This window comes from Monodon monoceros, unplaced genomic scaffold (genome assembly GCF_005190385.1).
Source record: "Monodon monoceros isolate NGI ecotype Baffin Bay Population unplaced genomic scaffold, NGI_Narwhal_1 Super_Scaffold_1, whole genome shotgun sequence".
Lineage (NCBI taxonomy): Eukaryota > Metazoa > Chordata > Mammalia > Artiodactyla > Monodontidae > Monodon > Monodon monoceros.
Window position 1 is genome coordinate 16,695,108 of NW_021703765.1, and position 20,512 is coordinate 16,715,619.

General features: G+C 46.1%; 1 protein-coding gene across 1 annotated transcript in view; it reads right to left on the bottom strand.

Moving 5' to 3' along the window:
* Positions 1–585: 585 nt before the first annotated feature.
* ONECUT2 (one cut homeobox 2) overlaps positions 586–20,512 on the bottom strand; it is a 42,716-nt gene continuing 22,789 nt past the window's right edge. Inside the window, exon 2 of the mRNA XM_029225255.1 lies at positions 586–4,989. Within this exon, the coding sequence (XP_029081088.1) occupies positions 4,703–4,989 (287 nt within the window). The 3' untranslated portion in view covers positions 586–4,702. The remainder of the gene's footprint in view (positions 4,990–20,512) is intronic.

Below are 20,512 nucleotides of genomic sequence, written 5' to 3' on the forward strand. Positions count from 1 at the left end.
ATTGCCAAGAGCCTGCAGGAAAAGAGACACTGCAGAGGTGATGCCTTGATTTCTTCAAAGTGTCACGTTGGTACCTTCATGCCTCATTCCCGCCTGTACTGTTAAGTGGTACAACCTACACACTACTTTACATTTTAGAAAAGGCTTTAAATATTGTGGACGAGTTTTTATTGTTGTTGCTGTTTTCTTTTTAAAAAGAAATATATTGGCTCTTTTTTTTAATAAAAATTTCTTGGAATGAAAGAATTATATCCCCAGGACCAAAATCACATTGAAAACAAAAGTAAGCAAGCCTATTTCCCTAAAGAAATAAAGAATTTTCCACTCAATAGCCTTTGGATTTCTGTTGCTTCGAGAATGTGAATTTTGGTTCAGAACTGTCCCTTCACACTGCCCCTTTCATTGCTGATGGCTGAGGCATGCCTGGAATTTTTCTTGGATTGAGGAAATGGATCCTCAATCCAACAGGTTAAACGTTGAAGTCCAAAGAGTTATTTTTTTCTGAAATTATTAACTTAAAATAAGGTTTAAAAATGTTTGAGGAAACTTATTGGGTCAAATTCCATTACCTTCCAGTTTGCAGGGTTTTTTTTTTTTTTTTCTTTCAGGTTTTTAACAAACTGAAATTCTGTAGGGCTTAATTTTTCAATACACAGATATATAGATACACACATGTATTTATATATGTACGTAAATAATTTTTTAGAAGCAAGCACTTCTCTCTGGTATGGCATTATCTGGTATGAGACATTTATCAAAAGTCCCTAGCGGGAAGTTCTTGCCTTTTTTTACATTATGACATCTTCCTCTGGTCACCAGGAGCGCTGAGGGTGTATGTGACTACACCTGGTTTGACCAGGGTTGAAATCTCAGGCCACAAAGGCAGCCTTTTTCAGTTTAGACGTCTTCATAGGATGCCAGAGACCCAGATGCTGACATTAGCATGCCAAAGGATCACTAACCAAAGCAAGCAGGCTCGGTTCCTCAGTCCAATCTCTAGAAGAACAAGCATTTCCATTGGCCATGAGTCACAAGGATTCATTTAGAGATACCCAAGTTGAAATTCATTTTGATCCACCCATAGGAGAGTTCCCCTGCTGAAATATGCTCTTTTCTTGGTCATTTGACAAAGGAGACATGGAGAATGGGCAAGAGACAAAGTGACACAGGGCAAAGTCAAGGAACATCCCCAGATAGGATGAATTATAGAAGCCATGGAAAGTCGCCTTCTTTAGTGGCTACATGGCTGCTGCCCCTGCAAAGGGAGACCCACACAGTGGGAGGAAGGAGGTGGCATAATAGACAATGGGGTTCCCAAGGGCAGGACTCTGGGGTTCTCCCCAAACCCTGCCTTGTGTTTTCTCTCTAGGACTGAGACACCCGCACCCCCCAACACCGCTGCCTCACCCCAGTGCCGGCCGTGGCTGCACACAGGCTTGTCTAAACTAATTGGTCATTACCACCCTGAGGAAACCTGATCAACCCATTGCAGCAGGAGTTGGACTTCCCCTGTGAGAAGTCCCTTTGGTGGATCTACTTACTGAGGGGCATCTGGAACACCCTGATGGGACAGGGCGGTTCCTGGAGAACAGACCTCTGGGCTGGCCTCATCTCTGTAACTGGTGGGAATGGACCACTGAGCTTTCCCAGCAGTTAGAGAAGATGAACACTCCCTGGCCACGGCCCAGAACTGGTGGATGGACCTCACTCACCACCCTGATCATGGTTGAGACATAGAATAGAGAAGACTCAAAATACAAATAAAACTCATTCGTCCCATGGATCCACTTAGCAACAGGTTAACTGTTGAAATGCTTAAACCTGACTTTCAACCTTTCCCAGGAACTTTCACAGAAATCTGAATACTCTGAATCATCCACAGCAGCAAATATACTCTGGGATGGCATGAGAAATGAGCAAAGTTCTGAACTGAATACTTAAGAAATGAAGCACTTGACAAAAACAAGATGTGAATTTGAACAGCAATAACTTTGGGTTATCACCAGTGTCAAGTTGAATCTATATATGTATTCATATATTATATATATCTCTTTCTTTAGAAATGCAACCTTTACAGCTGACTTTTAAAAAGCTAATAGAAAAGTAGAAACTGACAATTATTTTTACACATTTTCCCCCACCCCCCTGTTAGGATGTAGCAATCACGTGAAGACGAGGCTTGTCAATTCCTCTATAAATTCTTTGGTTCTGTGGCTTGGGAGAGGATGTGTCACCGAGACCCCTACCCTTGACCCTCACTCCCCTTCCCTCCCCTGATGATGAGACTCTGAACATAGAAGGAACCAAGACTAAGGACTAAGCATAACATTCAAGTGACAATATTATTCCCCGCGCTCTGCCGAGCAGAGAGGAGAACTGCTCAGTATCCCAACATCTTAAACTTGGATTCCATGGAACCTTTTGAGAGATTCCATGTCGGGTAGAAAGCCATAAAACAAAATGATAGGGAAACAATAAAATCAAACAAATGACCCTTTCCTTTCGTGGCTCAGAAACAAAATTGATTACCTTTACACAGATCAATGGCGCTATTAGTATTTAAGCCAGGCAAGAGGAGATAATGAACTGAAACAAAGGTGTGAGAAATCCTCATCTTTGGTATTGTAGCTGTTGAGGTTTCTGTTGCTCTGTTCCGTGTTCTTTTGAAAAACTGCATAGGCACAAATTAAAGACAATCTTCAACTTTTAGATTACCGCATGAGTTGTCAAATGAAGCAGCAGCCACGGAGGCTTTTCCTTATTTCTCTTCCTGTCTCAACCCTTTCTTTAAAATCTGCTTCCAAAAAATGTCCCAAGAGGTCTGTTTGAACACAGTGTGTCTCGCTGTTTTTCTGTTTCTGGTTTTTGTTTTTTTTCTTTTTCCTTTTCTGGCGAGCTTCCTTCTCGTTGGTGGTGATTTTCGGTGATTTACGTTTTTATTTATTTATTCATTTTAATGGGACAGTTTTGTTTGTTGCAGAAGTAGGTGCAGAAAAAGTTTCTTTGGTTTCGATTAAGTAATTCATAAAAAAAGTCAGTCTCAAGTGTCTGTAAAGAATCATTGCAGTGTTTGGCTTGCTTTGAACACCCCCGTGGTGCCCACCTGGGGCCATTCACTGGTAAATATGCACATGGTGACTTTTGCAATCTCCCAGGGTTCTGTGGGTGCTCTTCCATTTGCCGTGGGAAGGTGACAGCCAGGAACCAGAAAGCCACTCGCTGGGTGGCTTGGCTAACATCCTTGGTGTAGCCGGTCCACTCAGCCCGATGATGAACCAAATGCAAGAGCTGAATGCCATTCGGAGTTGCAGAGGTTTTCTGACTTCTAAGAAGTAATCACAGTATTTTTCAGGCTAGAAAATGGCAAGTAATAAATGTCTTTGGTTTGCAGTATTCTGCTTCTTTGGTGTGCTGTGTTTTCTCCAGATTTATTCAGCTGTTTTGCTAGATGATTCAACAATGGAAGAGATTCAGGACTAGATGACGGTTATGAGTAACACGTATGGTGGTTTGAATTATTTATTTTTTCCTTGCTATGAAACACTGAAAACGTCCCTACCGATGGGATGGACAAGGGAACAACCCAAATCTGAAGGAGCGAGAATGTATCATGTGGTCATAATGCACAATAGGAGGAACCAGGTGACAGATAACCAAGAAGGATACATTTATGATCTAAAAAAATCTAGATCTTTTAAAATGCTGCATTTGCTCCGTGTACTGTAACAGTTAAATTGGCCTCCTGAGTGTGCGTATGCATTATGTACAAACAGAATTTGTAGCAAACTGCAAAATGTGCTTGAAGCCATATTCCCAATGATTCCCTCATGACTTCCTAACTGGTGTCTTGAAGATCGAGATGCGGTGAATCCAGAACCTTCCTGACTTCTCTATCTTCGTTGTGCTTGATACTTTGAGCTCAAGTGAACTGATCTCGTTTTTTTTTTTTTGATGGATCCAAGACCACGTGAGATTTCCAGGAGGTAAGGAAAAGAAAATTGTAAACTGGATCAACTTAAAGCTTTCTAAACCATTCAATGAAAAAGATGCCTGAGTTGGAAAAACAGGTCCTCGGATTCTTTTTTTTAACTTCCATATTTAAAACTTGTGCTCAGTAATTGTCATTCTGATGTTTTTTTATGTTATGGCTGTGAACGTTGATGAACTATGGTATGATGAGGCTAAGCACTTGGAAAGCAAATGAGGTCATTCTTGTTGCTAGATTCTTCTCTTATTGTAGCATCTTGGGAACCCAAACTCAGAGTCCTTACACAGGCCAAAGTCCCACTATTACTCATGGGAACTTCGACTGCAAGAGGTTGACAGGACTCAGAGTAGGACCGCTGACATTCTAAGCAATGCTGAGCTTGACTGACACCACACTGAAACTGACTTGCTGCAGAAAGGCCCCATTTGGGTTTCTGAGGTGCTTAGCATACTCGCTCAGAGGACAATGTCCGGTTCAAAGAGATTAGTTTTCAGCTTGCACTTGGACTCTATAGCCACTAAAAACCAACGAACAAAAAGAACACCTGGCCTATGATTACAGCTAGAATAGAATTTTCTTTTCAAGAGAATTGTGCTTTCAAATCACCAGTGAAGGGCCCCAGCTAAGAATCCAGCGTCTTTTTCCTTTGCATTTTCTTTTGGTATCTTTTGTCCTCATTTGGAGGTGACTTGTGCCCAACTGAGAGTCCTTCCATCACGCTTTGGTACAGGTGCCGGAGGCGGACGAGGGGCCCCCTGTGCTCAGATCGTCCTGCCACTTCTCCAGGCTGCGGCGCCGGGCATTCATGAAGAAGTTGCTGACGGTCGTAAGCTCCAGGCCCAGCTGCTGGGAAATGGTGATCTGCATCTCCTTGGATGGGCGTTTGTTCTCCTTGAAGATGGCGAAGAGCGTTCGGCGTTGGAGGTCGGTGAACACCAGGCGGGATTTCTTCTGGGAATTGTTCCTGTCTTTGTTTGGTTCTTGCTCTTTGCGTTTGCACGCTTGAAGGGGAAGAGAAGAAGGAGAGAGTCAGTGTGAGCGTGAGAACGTGATCCATTGAGAACATTGACAAAGTCAATGGGGATGGAAAGTCAAAGGGGATGTAAACCGTTAAACTTTATTGTGCAAATTGCCCAGCTGTCAATAACCAGCCTTCCCAGTTCATCTATGGGTGATGGAAAGCCTCGGTTAGTGGGGGAAGGGAGAAAGGAGAAAAGAGCAGGGCTGTTTACACAGTCTGGTTTTGAACCAAATGCTTTCTCTTTCACTCCCTACCCTCCACTGCCACCCCCTTAAAACTCTTTACCTGTGAAATCAGGTGCTCTGAAGGGATAAGTGACTTCCCCAGGGGGAAGCCTGGTTACTAAGTTCCTCTTTCATGGTCACCCTCTGGAATTGTTTACAGATGAGCCACAGTGACTTTCTGGAGTCAAAACTTAAAAGTGCGTAATTTCTCAGAATCAAAGCTTCCACCCTCGTGACTCAAATAATTGTTAACAGAATGAAATTAGAAGTGACAGAGTGATGGTATCATCCCGACTCCAAATCCCCTTCTTCTAGACTTTTGAAAAATAAAAAAAATAAAATCAAACAGGGAGGGAAAGACTGTGAAAAAATTGGTTTAACGAGTTTTAATTTGGCTGGTCTGAAGTAAAGCCAGTACAAGAAGACCAGGGCTGAAGTTGGCAAAAGAGCCCAAATTTACAGTGGATTATTTTAGGGCCCTAGATGTGTCGATTAGTAGATGCAGAGTCTCTGATTCAGTAGATGGGTATCCACATCTGGGGTGCCATGTGCAGCCAGGACATTAATTTATGTGTCACTACCTCTGCCTTACCCTACAAGTTTCTAGAAGGCAGGGATCAGGTCTGTGTGATATTTCCGACTGGCTCTTTCTGGAGCTGCGGACATAAATGAACACTTGGGATGCTGATGACAAGTGGTGTCTTGACTCTTTCAGGAATTTGCACACTTCACAGACAGATTGGGTCTCAGAAAAGTAACTTTTAAGGGCTAAATAATATCGTGCATACAAATCACAAATTTAAACATGGGAACATGTGTTAAAATCACTGGACAGAAACCACAGCTCATCCAGGGGTTCTGTGCCGCCTCAACAGAGCTAATCCAGGAAAGGCGAGGAGGGAGCAGAGGGCCGGCTTTGAGCATCCTTCCCTGGATCAAATCCTACTGGACATTCTGGCTCCAGGTTGAGAATTTCTTTGTACTCAACTGACACTCCCCTAAGGCTAGCAGTCGTCTGGAGTGCTGTTTGGAAGCCTTTTCATACTTCTCAAAGCCCTGATTTGTGAGTTTTGCTTCTGAGCTTTGGGTCAGGCCATTTTCTACTCTTTACATTCTGCAGGGAGCATTTGGTATAGTGGGGCCGCTGGCTGCAGTTTGAGTATCAGGGGAACATCCTTCAGACTGATGGGTCTTCGGATTTGACCTGAGGACCAACACTCATAGCAAAGATATTCTGGAAGCTGAACTTCCCCCTACCCAACTGGCCATCCTCCCTGGTGGATGCTATCCGCCATGAAGGATCACTCCTGAAATAAGTGAAGAGCCATGATAAAAAGGGCAGGAACAGGAGAACCCTCAAAAAGGAACACTGTTGGGCTACGTCAGCTTTGCGGAACCCTCTCTTCCTGACTTCTCCTTCTCTCGTTTCTAAAAGTAAACGTATTACCTTTGAAAATTAAACACAACACACACATACACACCTATAAAAACAGTATGTTTCCATCCCAAACCCCATTCTCTTGGGAGGTTTGGACGTTTTCAGATAAGGGGCGCTTCCCCCGAAATGGGAACTCAAGAGAGAAAGGGCTGAAATGGCTTACAGTCACCCTTCTCCCACAGGAATTTCCCGGTAATGATTTCTTCTTTGATTATCCCTGGGAGGATCTTACACTTCTGTTGGATTTTTGGATAGTTACCATAACCTCATCTGTAGACTTCCTCTCTCTAGTGCAATCCTCTACAACAGTGCTTCTAAAGTTCAAGGTGCACAGGGATCATTGGGAAGCTTGCTCAAATGCAGATTCTGAGGCAGTCAACCCAGGCGGGGCCCGAGAACCTGCATTTCTAACGAGCTCCCAGGTCATGCTGCTGCTGCTGGCCCATATGCCTCGGTTTGACTAGCGAGCATCTACCTGATTTCTAAAATCTCAGAGGAGCACCCTGATGGAATGGAATGTTCTGGAACCAGATGTCTGGATTCTCTCACCTGCGCTCCTTCACCTACAAGACTTGGGACCTCGGTAAATGACTTAACCTTTCAGTGCCCGTCTTCCTCACCTGCATAATGGAAATAAGGTGCTCACCTCTGTAGAGGCTTACGTGAGGCAAAGTGTGTGAATGCTCCCTCCCCACCTTCCCTCTGGCTGCATAACCCCAGTAATCCTGAGGACGATAAACAGCAGAATTATTCTCATTTTAAAATGAAATAAATGGAGACCTGAGGGTGTAAGCGATTGACCTGAGGTCACATTCCAAGTTGGCTGCAGACCCAGGGCAAGAATCCAGCCCTTGGGTCTGTCCATCTTTCTCCCCTATAGAAATGGCACCCCATGCCATTGGCACCTTAGAGGGACTCTATCTGCACGGCAGCCTCGGAGGTTCTACCCCCCCGAGATTCTGACTTTTACCTGGAGGGGCAGTGTTCTGGAATCTGGGGAGATATTGAATATAGTTCCCTGTGCGGTACAGTAGGTCCTTGTTCTTTATTTTATATACAGTAGTGTGCATATGTTAATCCCAAACTCCTAATTTCTTTCTCCCTCCCCATCCCCTGCTATCCCCTTTGGTAACCATACGTTTGTTTCCTATGTCTGTGAGTCTATTTTTTGTTTGTAAATAAGTTCTTCTGTATCACTTTTTAGATTCCACATACAAGTGATATCATATATTTGTCTTTCTCTGTCTTGCTTCACTTAGTATGATCATCTCTGGGTCCATCCATGTTGCTGCAGATGGTATTATTTCATTCTTTTTATGGCTGAGTAGTATTCCATTGTGTGTGTGTGTGTGTGTGTGTGTGTGTGTGTGTGTACCACATCTTCTTTATCCATTAATCTGTCAATGGATATTTATGTTGCTTCCACGTCTTGGCTATGGTAAATAGTGCTGCTATGAACATTGGGGTGCATATATCTTTTCAAATTAAGAGTTTTCTCTGGATATATGCCCAGGAGTGGGGTTTCAGGGTCATATGGTAGCTCTATTTTTAGTTTAGTTTTTTTTTTTAAGTTTTTGGCACGGGGGATCCTAGGTCTCCGACCAGGGATCAAACCCATACCCCCTGCATTGGAAGCGTGGAGTCTTAACCACTGGACTGCCAGGAAGTCCTATTTTTAGTTTTCTAAGGAACCTCCATACTGTTCTCCATAGTGGCTCCACCAATTTACATTCCCGGGAACAGTGTAGCAGGGTTCCCTTTTCTCCACACCCTCTCCAGCATTTATTATTTGTAGACTTTTTAATGATGGTCCTTCTGACTGGTGTGGTGGTGTATTTGCACTTTTAATAGGGAGTTTAGACAGTATTGATGCAGGTCCATGTTGGCCTGTCAGGTTATATTTGAAGATATATCTACATATAATTTAAGAAACAAATGTTAAAAGTTTAACGTTCAGCAACCTGCAGAGAGAGAACAGATCATCAGATCCTGTGTATGCCTTGCCAACAGCTCTCCAAAGACAACAGACTCTACGTCAACAAATGCAGAGCTGCAGCCTGTGGTCGGCCAACGTACGGCAAGTCCAAAAGCCCAAAATAATGAGGCTGCAGGTACATAACCTGCCCCAAGTCCTCACAGCTGACAGTTGCCACCTCATGATTCTTACAAAAGCAGTTGGTCAGGAGCTGAAGGAGAATACAAACAAGAGGGCAAACACCTGCTTTGAAAGTCTAAGAAAAAGTAGATGGATTGAATGATGTCTGGAAGCTGGCAGGAAGGTGGGAACCTCAGAATTTCTCAGACAAGGTGTGGAGCTAGCTTTGCCCAGAGGCACAGTCAGAGTGTAAATGGTTTTGGTGTTAGAACATTACTCGCTACAAATGCCCATTTCAAAACAGCTAGGGAAATGTCAAGTAGCTCCCTACGGCCCAGGAATGTGTGTTAGAAACCCAACAGACGGTGTTCATCAGTGGTGTGGATGGAGTGGGTTCCTGCCACTCACGATAAACTCTGCTCCAGGAGGGTGAGAGGTTAGCCCAGACTCCTGCAGGCACTGGGATCTGCTTCTCCTCCCTCTTCTAGGAAGGAAGCAGGGAGGGCGTACCATGGGGTGATGTGTGTGTTGCCTGATGGGAAGAGAGAGAAATCCCTCATTCTCCATCTTCCTTCCTCTTCGGGGGAAGTGGTCCCTGTGTGGGTCATGGAGGTTTGAGGGCTCATTTCTATTTCAAAGACAGGGAGAAATCATGTTTTTGCCCACAATGAGGCTACCTCCTGGGGCTACAGTGCCTTTTCCCTCCTTTTGGGGGCAGGAACGATATCAGCTCAGATGGAGAAGGCTGCCTGTCCCCCGTGGACCAGGACCTGGAACTCGCAGGTATATACAGATAGAGGTATCTGTGATTAGTAACAGAGGTGATAGCTACTGCCTAAGTAGGGTCCTGGGTAGACAAAATTTTTAAACCACTGGGTTCCCAGGGTGAAATAATAAGAAGGGAAGCCCTGGTTCAAGGCACAAGCCCTCCCCGAGACCGTGAGATGCCAATTCACCTTTTCCCAGGTGGTCACCCTCAGAGGGTCAGAGACAAAAGTGCATCTCGAAGCATGCGCCACTTCCCTGGAGCTGATCTTCCTAAACCAGGAGAGAAAGAAGAACTTCTCTCTACCACTGGCCCTTTCTCTCTGCTCCGCACATGGTCAGGCTGCTCCTGGGCATTCTCAGGAGCCCAGCTGTCCTCGGGCGCCCAGGGGAACTGGCCATAGCGCTGTCCAGCGCCCGCACACGGACAGCACGAAGGCGCGCCCCGTCAGGCACGTGGCAAGGTTGTAAAGCCAGAAGTCATTCCCATTAGGAGGCGGCTCACAGGCAGGTGAGGCAGGGTGAGGGCCGGTACCAGAGACTCAAGAAATAATCTTAAGGAGGCCACGGAAAGCAGTGCGTCACTCCGGGGAGGGCCCTGGCGCCGACCCCAGAGGGCAGTGACTGTGTCGTTTCTCTGATGGAAAAGACTTATTTTCACCCACCCCTAATTTTACTTCTTGGGACAAAGGTCTTTGGTATTTGCCTGCTAGGGGTGGAGAGCTGTGGGAAGCCAGGGCCCGAGCCGCGGGGAGGGGAAGGGAGGCAGGCTGGGAGGGAGAAGCAAAGCTGAGGAGGGCCGCCACCTCTGCGCCGCCCGCCTGGTTTTCGCCGTGGTCTCCTCTGGGAGGGCCCGTGCCTAGACGCGGGCGGGCGGAGCGCCCTCGGCTGTAAGTGTCTGCAGGGTAAGGGGGGTGGTAAGGAGCTAGTTCTACGAGGCAGATCCAGGCCGGGGGTCATCGGAACCGCGCTTCGCTTTAACGCCTGGTCCCACAGCCGCAGGGGCTTCAGCTCTTCAAGGTCCCTGCGCGTCTCCCTCCGCCCATAACTCCATCCTCACGCCTGAGTCACAGAACGACGGCGCTCCTGTCGGGTCTGGGGCTGTCGGTTTCACGTGGGGAGCTAGAGGTCAGCAAGGTGAGCCTGAGAGGCAGGCAAGGTCTGGACTCCCATGAGCACTTTCTCTCTTTATTTTTATTTTATTTTTAAATTTTTGGCCGTACCCCGTGGCATGCGGGATCTTAGTTCCCTGACCAGGAATCGAACCCATGCCCCCTGCATTGGCGCGTCTTAACCACTGGACCACCGGGGAAGTCCCAGCACTTTCCACAGGCTCTTTGACGGGAACGTGGGGCAGAGGTATGGATTCCCATTCTGCACGTGGTGAAGGTTCAGTGACTTGTTTTGGGTGACACAACTAGCGTCAGGGCTGAGACGTTGGCCTGGAAACCCCTTCCCAGCTACCCCTCGGTCCTGAGGGGCTGGGGAAGTAAGAGGCACCCAACACCGGCCCGAATCCTCGGTCCTCCCTGCTCTGGAGCTGAAACTACCCACGCTACTGGGATTTTGCCCCAAGAATTCAGGTCCCTGTTGAACAACTTCTGCTGTATTGGGCTGAAACGCTCCCATTTGTTTCTGGAGAATCCGGTCCCATCTCATGATTTGCTACAGAGTTACGAGTACCGGAAGGGTCCCTCGGGCTCCTTCAACAAGCTGACAGGAAAGGAAAACGTCTCGTGGAAATGAATTACAGACTTGAAACAAAAGCCTTTGTAGTTTTATTTTTCTTGAGGCAACTGATGGGGGGAGAAGACTAAAATGGACGAGGGCAGGGCAGTTTCCATCCAACCTAAGCTCAAATTCAGCTCGGCCATTCACTAGCCGTTTGACCTGGGTATGATCACCGGGCCTCCCTCTCCCTTGGGGTGACTGGGCCAGAAATGATTGACGGGTCCATTCCATCCTTCGGATGGATTTGCCCTCCATGGTCCTCTCCCTCTGCCTGGTACCGTACAGATGCTGTCTTCCTCAGTGACATCTCCTGGAGGGGTCAGAAGAATTAAGGACATCGTTGGCTGTTAATCTGCGAGCTGTTATACGCAATCCACTCTGCCTCTCAAGTCCCATGTTGGGCAGGTGCCTCTTTGGGGGATACTTGCCCCACCTGCCTTAGTGAGAAATGGAATCGGGGCTTTTCCTTCCTTCTGGACTTGAAGCTTCTGTGTCTTTAACCTCCAGGACCGCCTTGCAGGGGTCATGAATGACCTGCTGGTGAAGGTGGTCTGAGTAGGTGCCGAGCGTGAGTTAGCAGCAGGGCAGTCGTACAATGCGGTGTCGAGGTCTGGAATCGTCGGCCCCCTTTGGCTTGTCCTCTCATCTCTGATCTTGCCGATTTGTTTGCTCTCCGCTGGTTGTCTCCTTCTCATGAGCTTTCTGGCCTGTCCCAGTCCTCCAGGAATCCAGCAGCCCTTCCCTCTTCTGCCCCCGTGCTCCCCTTCCTGCCCCCCAGCTCCACGCTTCTCCTCCCTCACAGCCCAGCATCACCTCCCGTGTCGACCGGTTAGCCCTGGTGTCCTGCGGAAATGGACCTTTCCTTCCAACCCTCCTCCCTGGAAACCACAAACACACAGGCCGAAGAGAGGTCCTTGCAGAGGCCCTGGGGAGGTGAGGGGCCGAGCCCCCGCAGAGGAGGGGAACTCTGGCTCCACGAACATGATACCATGTCCAGAGATGCTCGAGGATGGGCAACGGAAAGCCACCCTCCAAGAGGTATCTGGAAGAAGCGCCAAAGTCTCAGGTGTAGGCCTAGAAGAATCTTTCTCAGGGTGGTTTCTGCCCCCCGGCTGGCTGCCCCGCCCCCAGGCTCCCCTCCTGTGCTGGCTGATGCTGAAAGCCTCCTGCTTCAGCTTCATCCAGTCAGTGGAAGGCTTAACCCCTGCCAGACTGACTGCACCCCTTCCCCTTTGGAAGAAGGCCGTTTAAATCCCCCTCCGCAGTCATTCTGTGCAACGTCCTCAGTACAAATGAGACACGGCTCTGAGCGCAGGCTTGGAGATGGGGGAGCTGAGGCTTCCAGGAAGCAGGTGCCCCCAAGGAAGCAAGGCAGCCCCACAGTGGGAAGTGAGGCTGACTAATTGCAAAACTGACCCCAGTTCTTCTCGTCCCACCATCCCTATCCCCTGCAATGTCGCTCTGCAGCTCCCCTCCAGCACGGGATGGAGTTCGTCTGTCTTTCCCGGATCTGGGCCGGTCTGGCGATTTGCTTTGGCCAACTGAATGTGGCAGAAGGGACAGCCCAGGCCTCGAGAAGCTGAGTGCTTTGTTCACGCTCTTGGAGCTCTGGCCGCCACATGACAAGCCCAGGCCTGCCTGGGTCAGCCCACCCCAGCTGCCCCAGCAGCTGACTGCAGCGAGCCCAGCTGAGACCCCTCAAGCGTGGCCTGGACCAGCAGAACTGCCCAGCTGACCCGGAGACTCCTGAGCAAAAATAAACGTTCATGGCTTTATGCCATCGGTTTTGTGGTTCTGTGTTACGTGGCATTCCTGTGGTGATATACAGCTGACAAAGAAGCAAAGAACTGCTGTTGCCTTCCTGCCCAGGCAGGGAGTCACATGTAGGGTAAGAAGTCTCAGCTTGAAGTCATGACCTGGTTTCAAATTCCACATTGGCCACTTATCAGCTGCATGACCCTGAGCCTCAGTTTCCTCATCTATAAAGTGGGGATACTAATTGCAAACCCCTCTGGACATCAAGGGGCTAGCTGTAATGTTGGCGTGCACAGTAGGTGCTCAGTAAATATCCTTCCTTCCATCATAGAGAAAGAAGAAAGAGGAAGGGGGGTGAGAAAGTGAGGTTAAGAATTCATAGTCTGAAATGATTTGCCAAGACTTACTCAACGGTAGATGAAGCGTCCAGAGGGCTTATAGCAAACAAAAGGTTAAAGATTTTTGTTTTCCTTGTGAAGCAGTCTCAGAGCCAATTCCCAGCCTCGTAGAAAAGGTAAGACTGTGATGTGTTTTTACATATGTGTCAGAGATCCTAATAGGTTTTGGACCCCTGGTGTTTCCTAACATCACTAATTTATGTCCACATACATTCTACATATGATGGGTATTGTTAGCCCCTAATAAATAATGCAGACGTGCTCTACTCTCCTTGCATTCAGTGAATACTTTCCCTGAATTGTTCAATGTGATCTTGCCAGGGCACCGGGTGGGGTGGGGAAGGAAGTCATCGGGGTGTGCATTTTTCAGCGTGGTCACTTAACCTCCGAGTATATGGGTTTGAAAACGATGCCGAAGGAGAATCGTTTCCAGCTTTCAGCTGGAAAGCCTGAAGCTGCCGTCTTCCAAGGGCTGTGCAGAGCAGGAGAGTGACCCTCTCCAGCAGCAAGGGCACACCCACAGGGGCTGGAGTCGGGTTGGAAAGATCAACTGAGGCAACCAACTGGGTTATGCTGGAAAAATCAATTACAAAAGTAAGGTCGTATTTGTACCTCCAGCCTTGTTCGGAGAATTCTGTGGGGTTTGGAGGTAGGAAGAGGGAAATCAACTCCTTTTACTTCCCTTTGTTACTGTCAGGATGGGAAGGAGTGATGGCGTCCAGGAAGGCTCCCTTCCTCTGGAACTAATTTGCATATTCAAGAGCTTTTAAAATAATAACAGCATCCCTTGCATTCAAATAGGGAAGCAAGAATAGAAGAGTTACATACTCTGATGGTACATATTTAATGTTCAGGAAGCCATCAGTGCTGAACAATGCCATCAATGCAGGCTCCTCGGGCCAGCAAAGGGAGAGGTGCTGGCACACTCCTGCAGGGACCTGGAGAGGAGGGGTGTGACACACAGGACTTGGGGCTCAGGCTCTGAGCATTGGCCACTAAGGCCAGAAGGTGGCGCACCAATCACTCACCGGGGAGGCGGGAGGGCTTGATGAAGGGGGAGGGGCTGCAAAGGACAAGATCTTTTCATCATCATTTGATTATCTTGCGCTCTTTAAAACTTGGAAACTATAAGTAGTTTGCAGTTAGATGCTTTACAGTTTTCCCTGCTTCTCTTTGATTCCTGACCTTATTATTGAACTCCACCTTGGTCCAGATGGTCACAGAGCCAGTAGGGTGAACTTGGCCCCTGAGAGCTAAACTCCAACTTCCCTCTTGTTTCTCCAAACATCCCTGGCCTGAGTCAAACGGGAAACTTAATGGCTTTGTCTCCAGGTTGGAGCTGGCTTTTCTCACAGACCAGATGCCCATCCGCTCAGGCAGCAGAGCCAGTGACATCCAGACCAGCGTCCATTTGGGTGGCCAAGAGCAGAGACAGGGAAGTTGCACCGTGCAAATGGATTTGGAGTCATTCCCGGTCCCTGGGGTTTTAGCCCTCCTTTCACTCCCTTCTAACTGGCCTTCCGTGGCGAGAAAAACCTCTAAACCATTTAGCAAATTATCCTGGACAGACAAGGCAACAGGATCCGGGCTGAACAACCCATGTGCCAGTGAGGTAGCTGCTGCCCGGCCTATTAGAGCAAATATCACAGGCGGGAGATGCCAGAGCAGGAGGGAAAGAGGAGAGAGGAGGGAGAAAAAACAAGAGAGCAGGGGACCACGCATGCATGAGCACACACCCCTCATTCTGGAGGCTCTGGAAGGGGTCGCATCCAAAGTGCAGAAAAGTCAGGAACCCCAGGAAGCCTGGCATTGCCTGGAACGCTTGAGCCCCACCTTAAGCTTCACTTCTGACCTGGGGCACGTCTCTGCCCATCTGGGTATCCCTGTGGTGCCCTCTTCTTCCCATTTGGAAATCACGGGTGATAACTCTCTGCGCTCCCTCAAAACCCCACCGCCCATGACTTCACTTGGGTTGGGTTATAAACACGTTGGTTGTGACAAACCAGCACCTCCCAGGTCTATTTATTGTCGCATGAGAGGCAGCCATCTGGTCACCATTCGCAGTTCCCTTGCCTCAAAGACATCCTCTGAAGAAAACAAGTTTAATTTCCTATCCCTATTTTCCCTTCAATACAAAGTCACTGAAGGGGACTCAGCAAATGGGGTCCTTTGATGACTGAAACTTGCTTATATAGAGGCCCAGTGTGGCCCCAGAGGGCGGATCTCCAGAGGAGGGTCACCAGTCCTCTGCACCCGAGTTGCCCACTCCTCCTACTGTCCCTCCCAGCAGGTTCTGCCTGTAGCTGGGGCTCGCTCACCCAGCGTGGATGTGCCTTCTCCTCCTAGGCTTCCCTTTCAGCAGAAACTCTGGGAGTAAAAGGGGAGCCCCAAGGAACAGGTTTCTAACAGCAGATGTTCCAGGCCAGCTGGTAAAATCACCGAGTCCTAGAAGGGCAGGACGTTAGAGACCATTTGGTCCTATCCTTTATTTTAGATATAAGGAGTCTGGGGCTCTTAGAGGCGTCATGATTTGCCCAACGCTGACCACAGGGAGTCAGTGACCGAGCCCTGAGAACCCAGATTCCCTTATTACTAGTTCAGTGGTGTTTTTATTTCTCCCTTGACTATTAGAATAAATCTTTAGGGGGCACTCAGCCTTTGAAATCACGATTCCTGGTCATCTATTCCGCCTATGAAGAAGCCTGGCAAAGACAGACCTTTAGATCTGCTGCATATCTCTACTCGGCAAGCTATCCAGGAGGTTGTGAGTTGCTAAAACAAATATTTAATTCTGGATAGAACATCTCACTAAAAGTGGTTAGGAGAACCCAATACAGCCTCTCTTAACTTCCCACTAAAATGATCTCGAAGACCTAGAATAAAAGGTAAAACTCACCAAACTGAACACTAGGACTGCCGTCAACCTGCACGGGGGCATTTCTGAGGAATTCTCACCTAAACACAAGGTCAATGGAATTGGATTGAAAAAATAACACCTGAGTCCTCCAGCTGTTCAGAAATTCAAATTAAGCAGCCATCCCTCAACTTGATAGGTGATGCCTTTTGAAACAGCCAGAGTGCTGTCCACTCCCTTCTACCTACTAATTGAGAACTGCAACTCTCAATAAACAATTGGGCAAAAAAATTGAGGGTGGGGTGGGTAGAAGAAGGACTCCAGTGGTAGATCGAACCCTGGGAGGTATAGTTTCCAAAGAGTGCTCCACGTGAGCTAAGGACAAGAGGAAGATTTGGCACTTGGTATCTTGGGGATTGATGCACATACACCATTTGACCAGCTTGTCAGCAGCTGAGGAATGGATGCAGGAGATGAATCCATGTCAGTCCAGCAGGGCCAAATTACAAGAAAACTGGTTAGACTGTAGGAGCTGCGTTAGGTATATCAATTGGCAATTTAGTGTAGGTCTACAAGGGTGAGTGCACCAACATCCAGAAAGGAGGCTGTGAGGACAACACACACCCTTCCTATTAACTATATCAGGCCTGACAGGGTTTTTCTCATTTGAGTATGAATACATAGGACAAAAGGAAAGAGATGGAAAATACTGGAAAACAGAAAAATAGATCACCATCTGAAATCAGAGAAAATTCATCCGAAAATATCTTATAGAAACTTAAAGAACATTTTAGAGAGTCATTTGGTATCTCAAGATAATGCAAAAAGAGATGGCTTCTATGAAACAGGAACAGAAAATGATTAAGAAGAAAACAAGACAGAACTCTATAAATAATAGTAGGTAATAAAGAAAACACAAGATAAGAGATGGGAAAGACAAAAAAAATTCTTGCAGGAAAATGAGAAATACATAGCATTGGAGGAAATTAAGAGCAAAATTGATACCATAGTTGTAATGTTAGAATTTATGCAGTTCAGGTGGTCTTTCCTGCAGCGAAGCACTCTTAGTTATATAATGACTCAAAAAGTGTATCTGTATACTCTTTATGAAAAGAAAACTGAAGACACACTCCACCTTCCTTGGAATATAGCAAAATTAAAAGCTCAAGAATGTGATACTGTCCTAAAAAAGGACTGGCCAACAGCTCTGTGTGGCTATGAATACTCCTGAACATATCCCAAACATCCAAAGGGGTATCATTACATTAACAATCAGCACCTTTTTGGAAAGGCTACACCAATGAATCTTCAGGAAGGTAGAAGGGTCAGTGCCTCCTTTTGCAACAGGATTTCAATGATATTTAAAAAGAAATAATTCCATTATTAATGATTTTCATCATTATGTAAACAGCATAGTTTGAAAAAAGGAAATTCTACTGGAAAATTATCTCCCCCTTGCAGAACTTAATACCAGATTCATAAGTGCAGTTAAAGATGATTAAATATACATCAAATTATGAAAAACAAAACAACAACAACAAAAAACCTAGAAGGAACATTTCAATGTGTTAAGTTTCAGGTGAGGCCTGAAAGCACCAGTATCATTCAGTATTATGCTGGAAAAGTAGCCAATGCAATAAAATAAGAAAAAACAATAAGAAGTGGGAATTTTAAAAGGAATGAAACTAATTGATAAAATGACAAAATTCGACATAAACTGAGTGCTCATGATTTCATGGGCATTTTTGAAGTTGTACTAACTCATTCAATTTTTAAAATCAACCTATAAGGTGGTTTACAATTAATTATCCTGAGTCACAGAGGATTAAGCAAATTACTTAAGATTACATAGAAAGTAATAGAGTTGGGTTTCAAACTCAGGTAGTCAGATTCTAAACTCCTTGCACCTAACAGCTACCCTATCTTGCTTCTCTAGGCAGAAACAGAACCCTCATAAAAATAAGTTAATATCATTTTTTAACCTAGAAAACCCAAAAGCTTCAATACTCAAATTATTAGAATAAGAAAGCTCAATAAGGTGGTCAGTTTTAAGATGAACATACGAACATCAATATTGATTAACATCCATAGAAAATCCAAGATTATACACAGATAAACTATTAGAATGAATATGAGAATTCAGCAAGGTTCCTAGACTCAAGATCCATAGACAAAAATCAACTGTATTTCTATATAACACAACAAACAGAAAACGAAGACGATACCATTTATAATAGGATTAAAATATCCAGTACATAGAAATAAATCTAACAATAGGTATGTAAAACTTTGACAAAGAAAACTATAAATTTTGTTAGAGAAATTAAAAAGTACTAAATAAATGGATTGGAAGACTCAATATGGTAAAAAGTTTAATTCTCTCCATGTTAATCTATAGATCCAACCAAATCTTTAATAAAAATCTCTAGTCAAGCTATTCTTGATGAAGAAGAGCAGATGGAAGGACTTGCTGTCTTAACTATCAAGACGTCTAATCAGACTCTAATTGTGTAGTATTGGGACAAGGATATACAACTAGACCAGTGTAACAGAAGAGAAAGCCTACAAACAGATCCACACACCTATGGATATGGGATTTAATGAGAAGATTCGCACGTCAGAACACGAGGAAAGGTATTCTTTCTAATAACGGAGCTAGGGGAATTAGATAGGCATTGGGGCAGGGCTTAATTCTTGGCCCCCTACTTCATGTCATACATAAAAAATAAGTTCTGTATGGATCACAGACCTTAGTGTAAATGGCAAAACAATTAAGCTTTTAGAAAATAATATAGGGTAATATCTTCATAATCTCAAGAAAGATTTTTTAAAGAAGACTAAAAAAAATACTAACTCAGGGGCTTCCCTGGTGGCGCAGTGGTTGAGAGTCCGCCTGCCGATGCAGGGGACACGGGTTCGTGCCCCGGTCCCAAAAGATCCCACATGCCGCGGAGCGGCTGGGCCCGTGAGCCATGACCGCTGAGCCTGCGCGTCCGGAGCCTGTGCTCCGCAGCGGGAGAGGCCACAGCAGTGACAGGCCCGCATACCACAAAAAAAAAAAAAAAAAAGAAAAAAAGAAAAAAAGAAAAAAACTAACTCAAAGGAAAAAGACTGAAATATTAAAGCACATTACAATTAAGAATTTCTGTATATCAAAGGACACAAACAAGAGAGTGGAGAGAGGGAGAGAGAGAGAGAGAGAGGACAGCCATGGATATCTGCAGCACATATGTTTGATAAAGGGCCTGAACTCAGAATATATAAAATCTTTTGGAAATCAACAAGAAGTCAAGACATCCCAATAGGAAAACGGCAAAGACTTGAACAGGCACTTTACAGGAGAAGAAATCCAAATTTCCAACAATTATATAAAAAGACCCTCAAAGTTACTAGTAATCCAGGAATTATAAACTTAAAACAACAACATTATACATCCACCTAAATGGCTTAAATGTAAAAATCTCTCAATACCAACTGCTGGCAAAGATATGGGAGCTCTCCCAGGCTGCCAGTGGGAGTGTAAATTCGCCTAACAGGTTAGAAAACGGTTTGGCAGTATCTGATATAGTTGAATATATGCATGCACTATGACCCAGAAATTCTGCTCCTAGATAGACTGCCTCGCTGCAGATGCTATCATAGGCTGGCACACTCCCTGGGCTTTTTGATAGCTGCCATCCCAATGGATGTGAGGACAAATAAACATTTTAAGAAGAGAAATGGCCGGCAGAGGTCTGAGAGAGAACCAGACTTCCAGATTCTAGCCCGTGCCTAGCCACACGTCTGCTAAAACCGAAGAAAATTTGTTTTCCCTATTCGTTCCCGAGTACAGGTTCTCAGGGCAGATTTCTCTGAGCACTATCCTGTCCTTACCTCACGGTCCAGAAGAGGCTAAAGCGATGCTCACCTCCCACCGGGAACTCGGCCCCCTCTGCTGCCCTGGACCCCCTCCAGAGGACCAGTCCTGAGTGCAGGCTCCCCTCTCTCCCTGCATCCAAAGGGCAGGGGCGAGGGTGCAGCTGTAACCAGACCCCATCAGAGCCGCTGAAGATGTGCCTGTGGATCAGAACTAATGGCATTAGGCGATCACTCAGGGAATAGAGCTGCAATTACTCCTTGGACGCCTTCTCCAAGATGACCACATGCAGAACACCAAGAGGGGAGAGAGTAACGAATCACCAAGTGAATTAACCGCTAGCTGCTCTAATTAGTTTTATCATTTTTCATGAAAACACTAATGAAT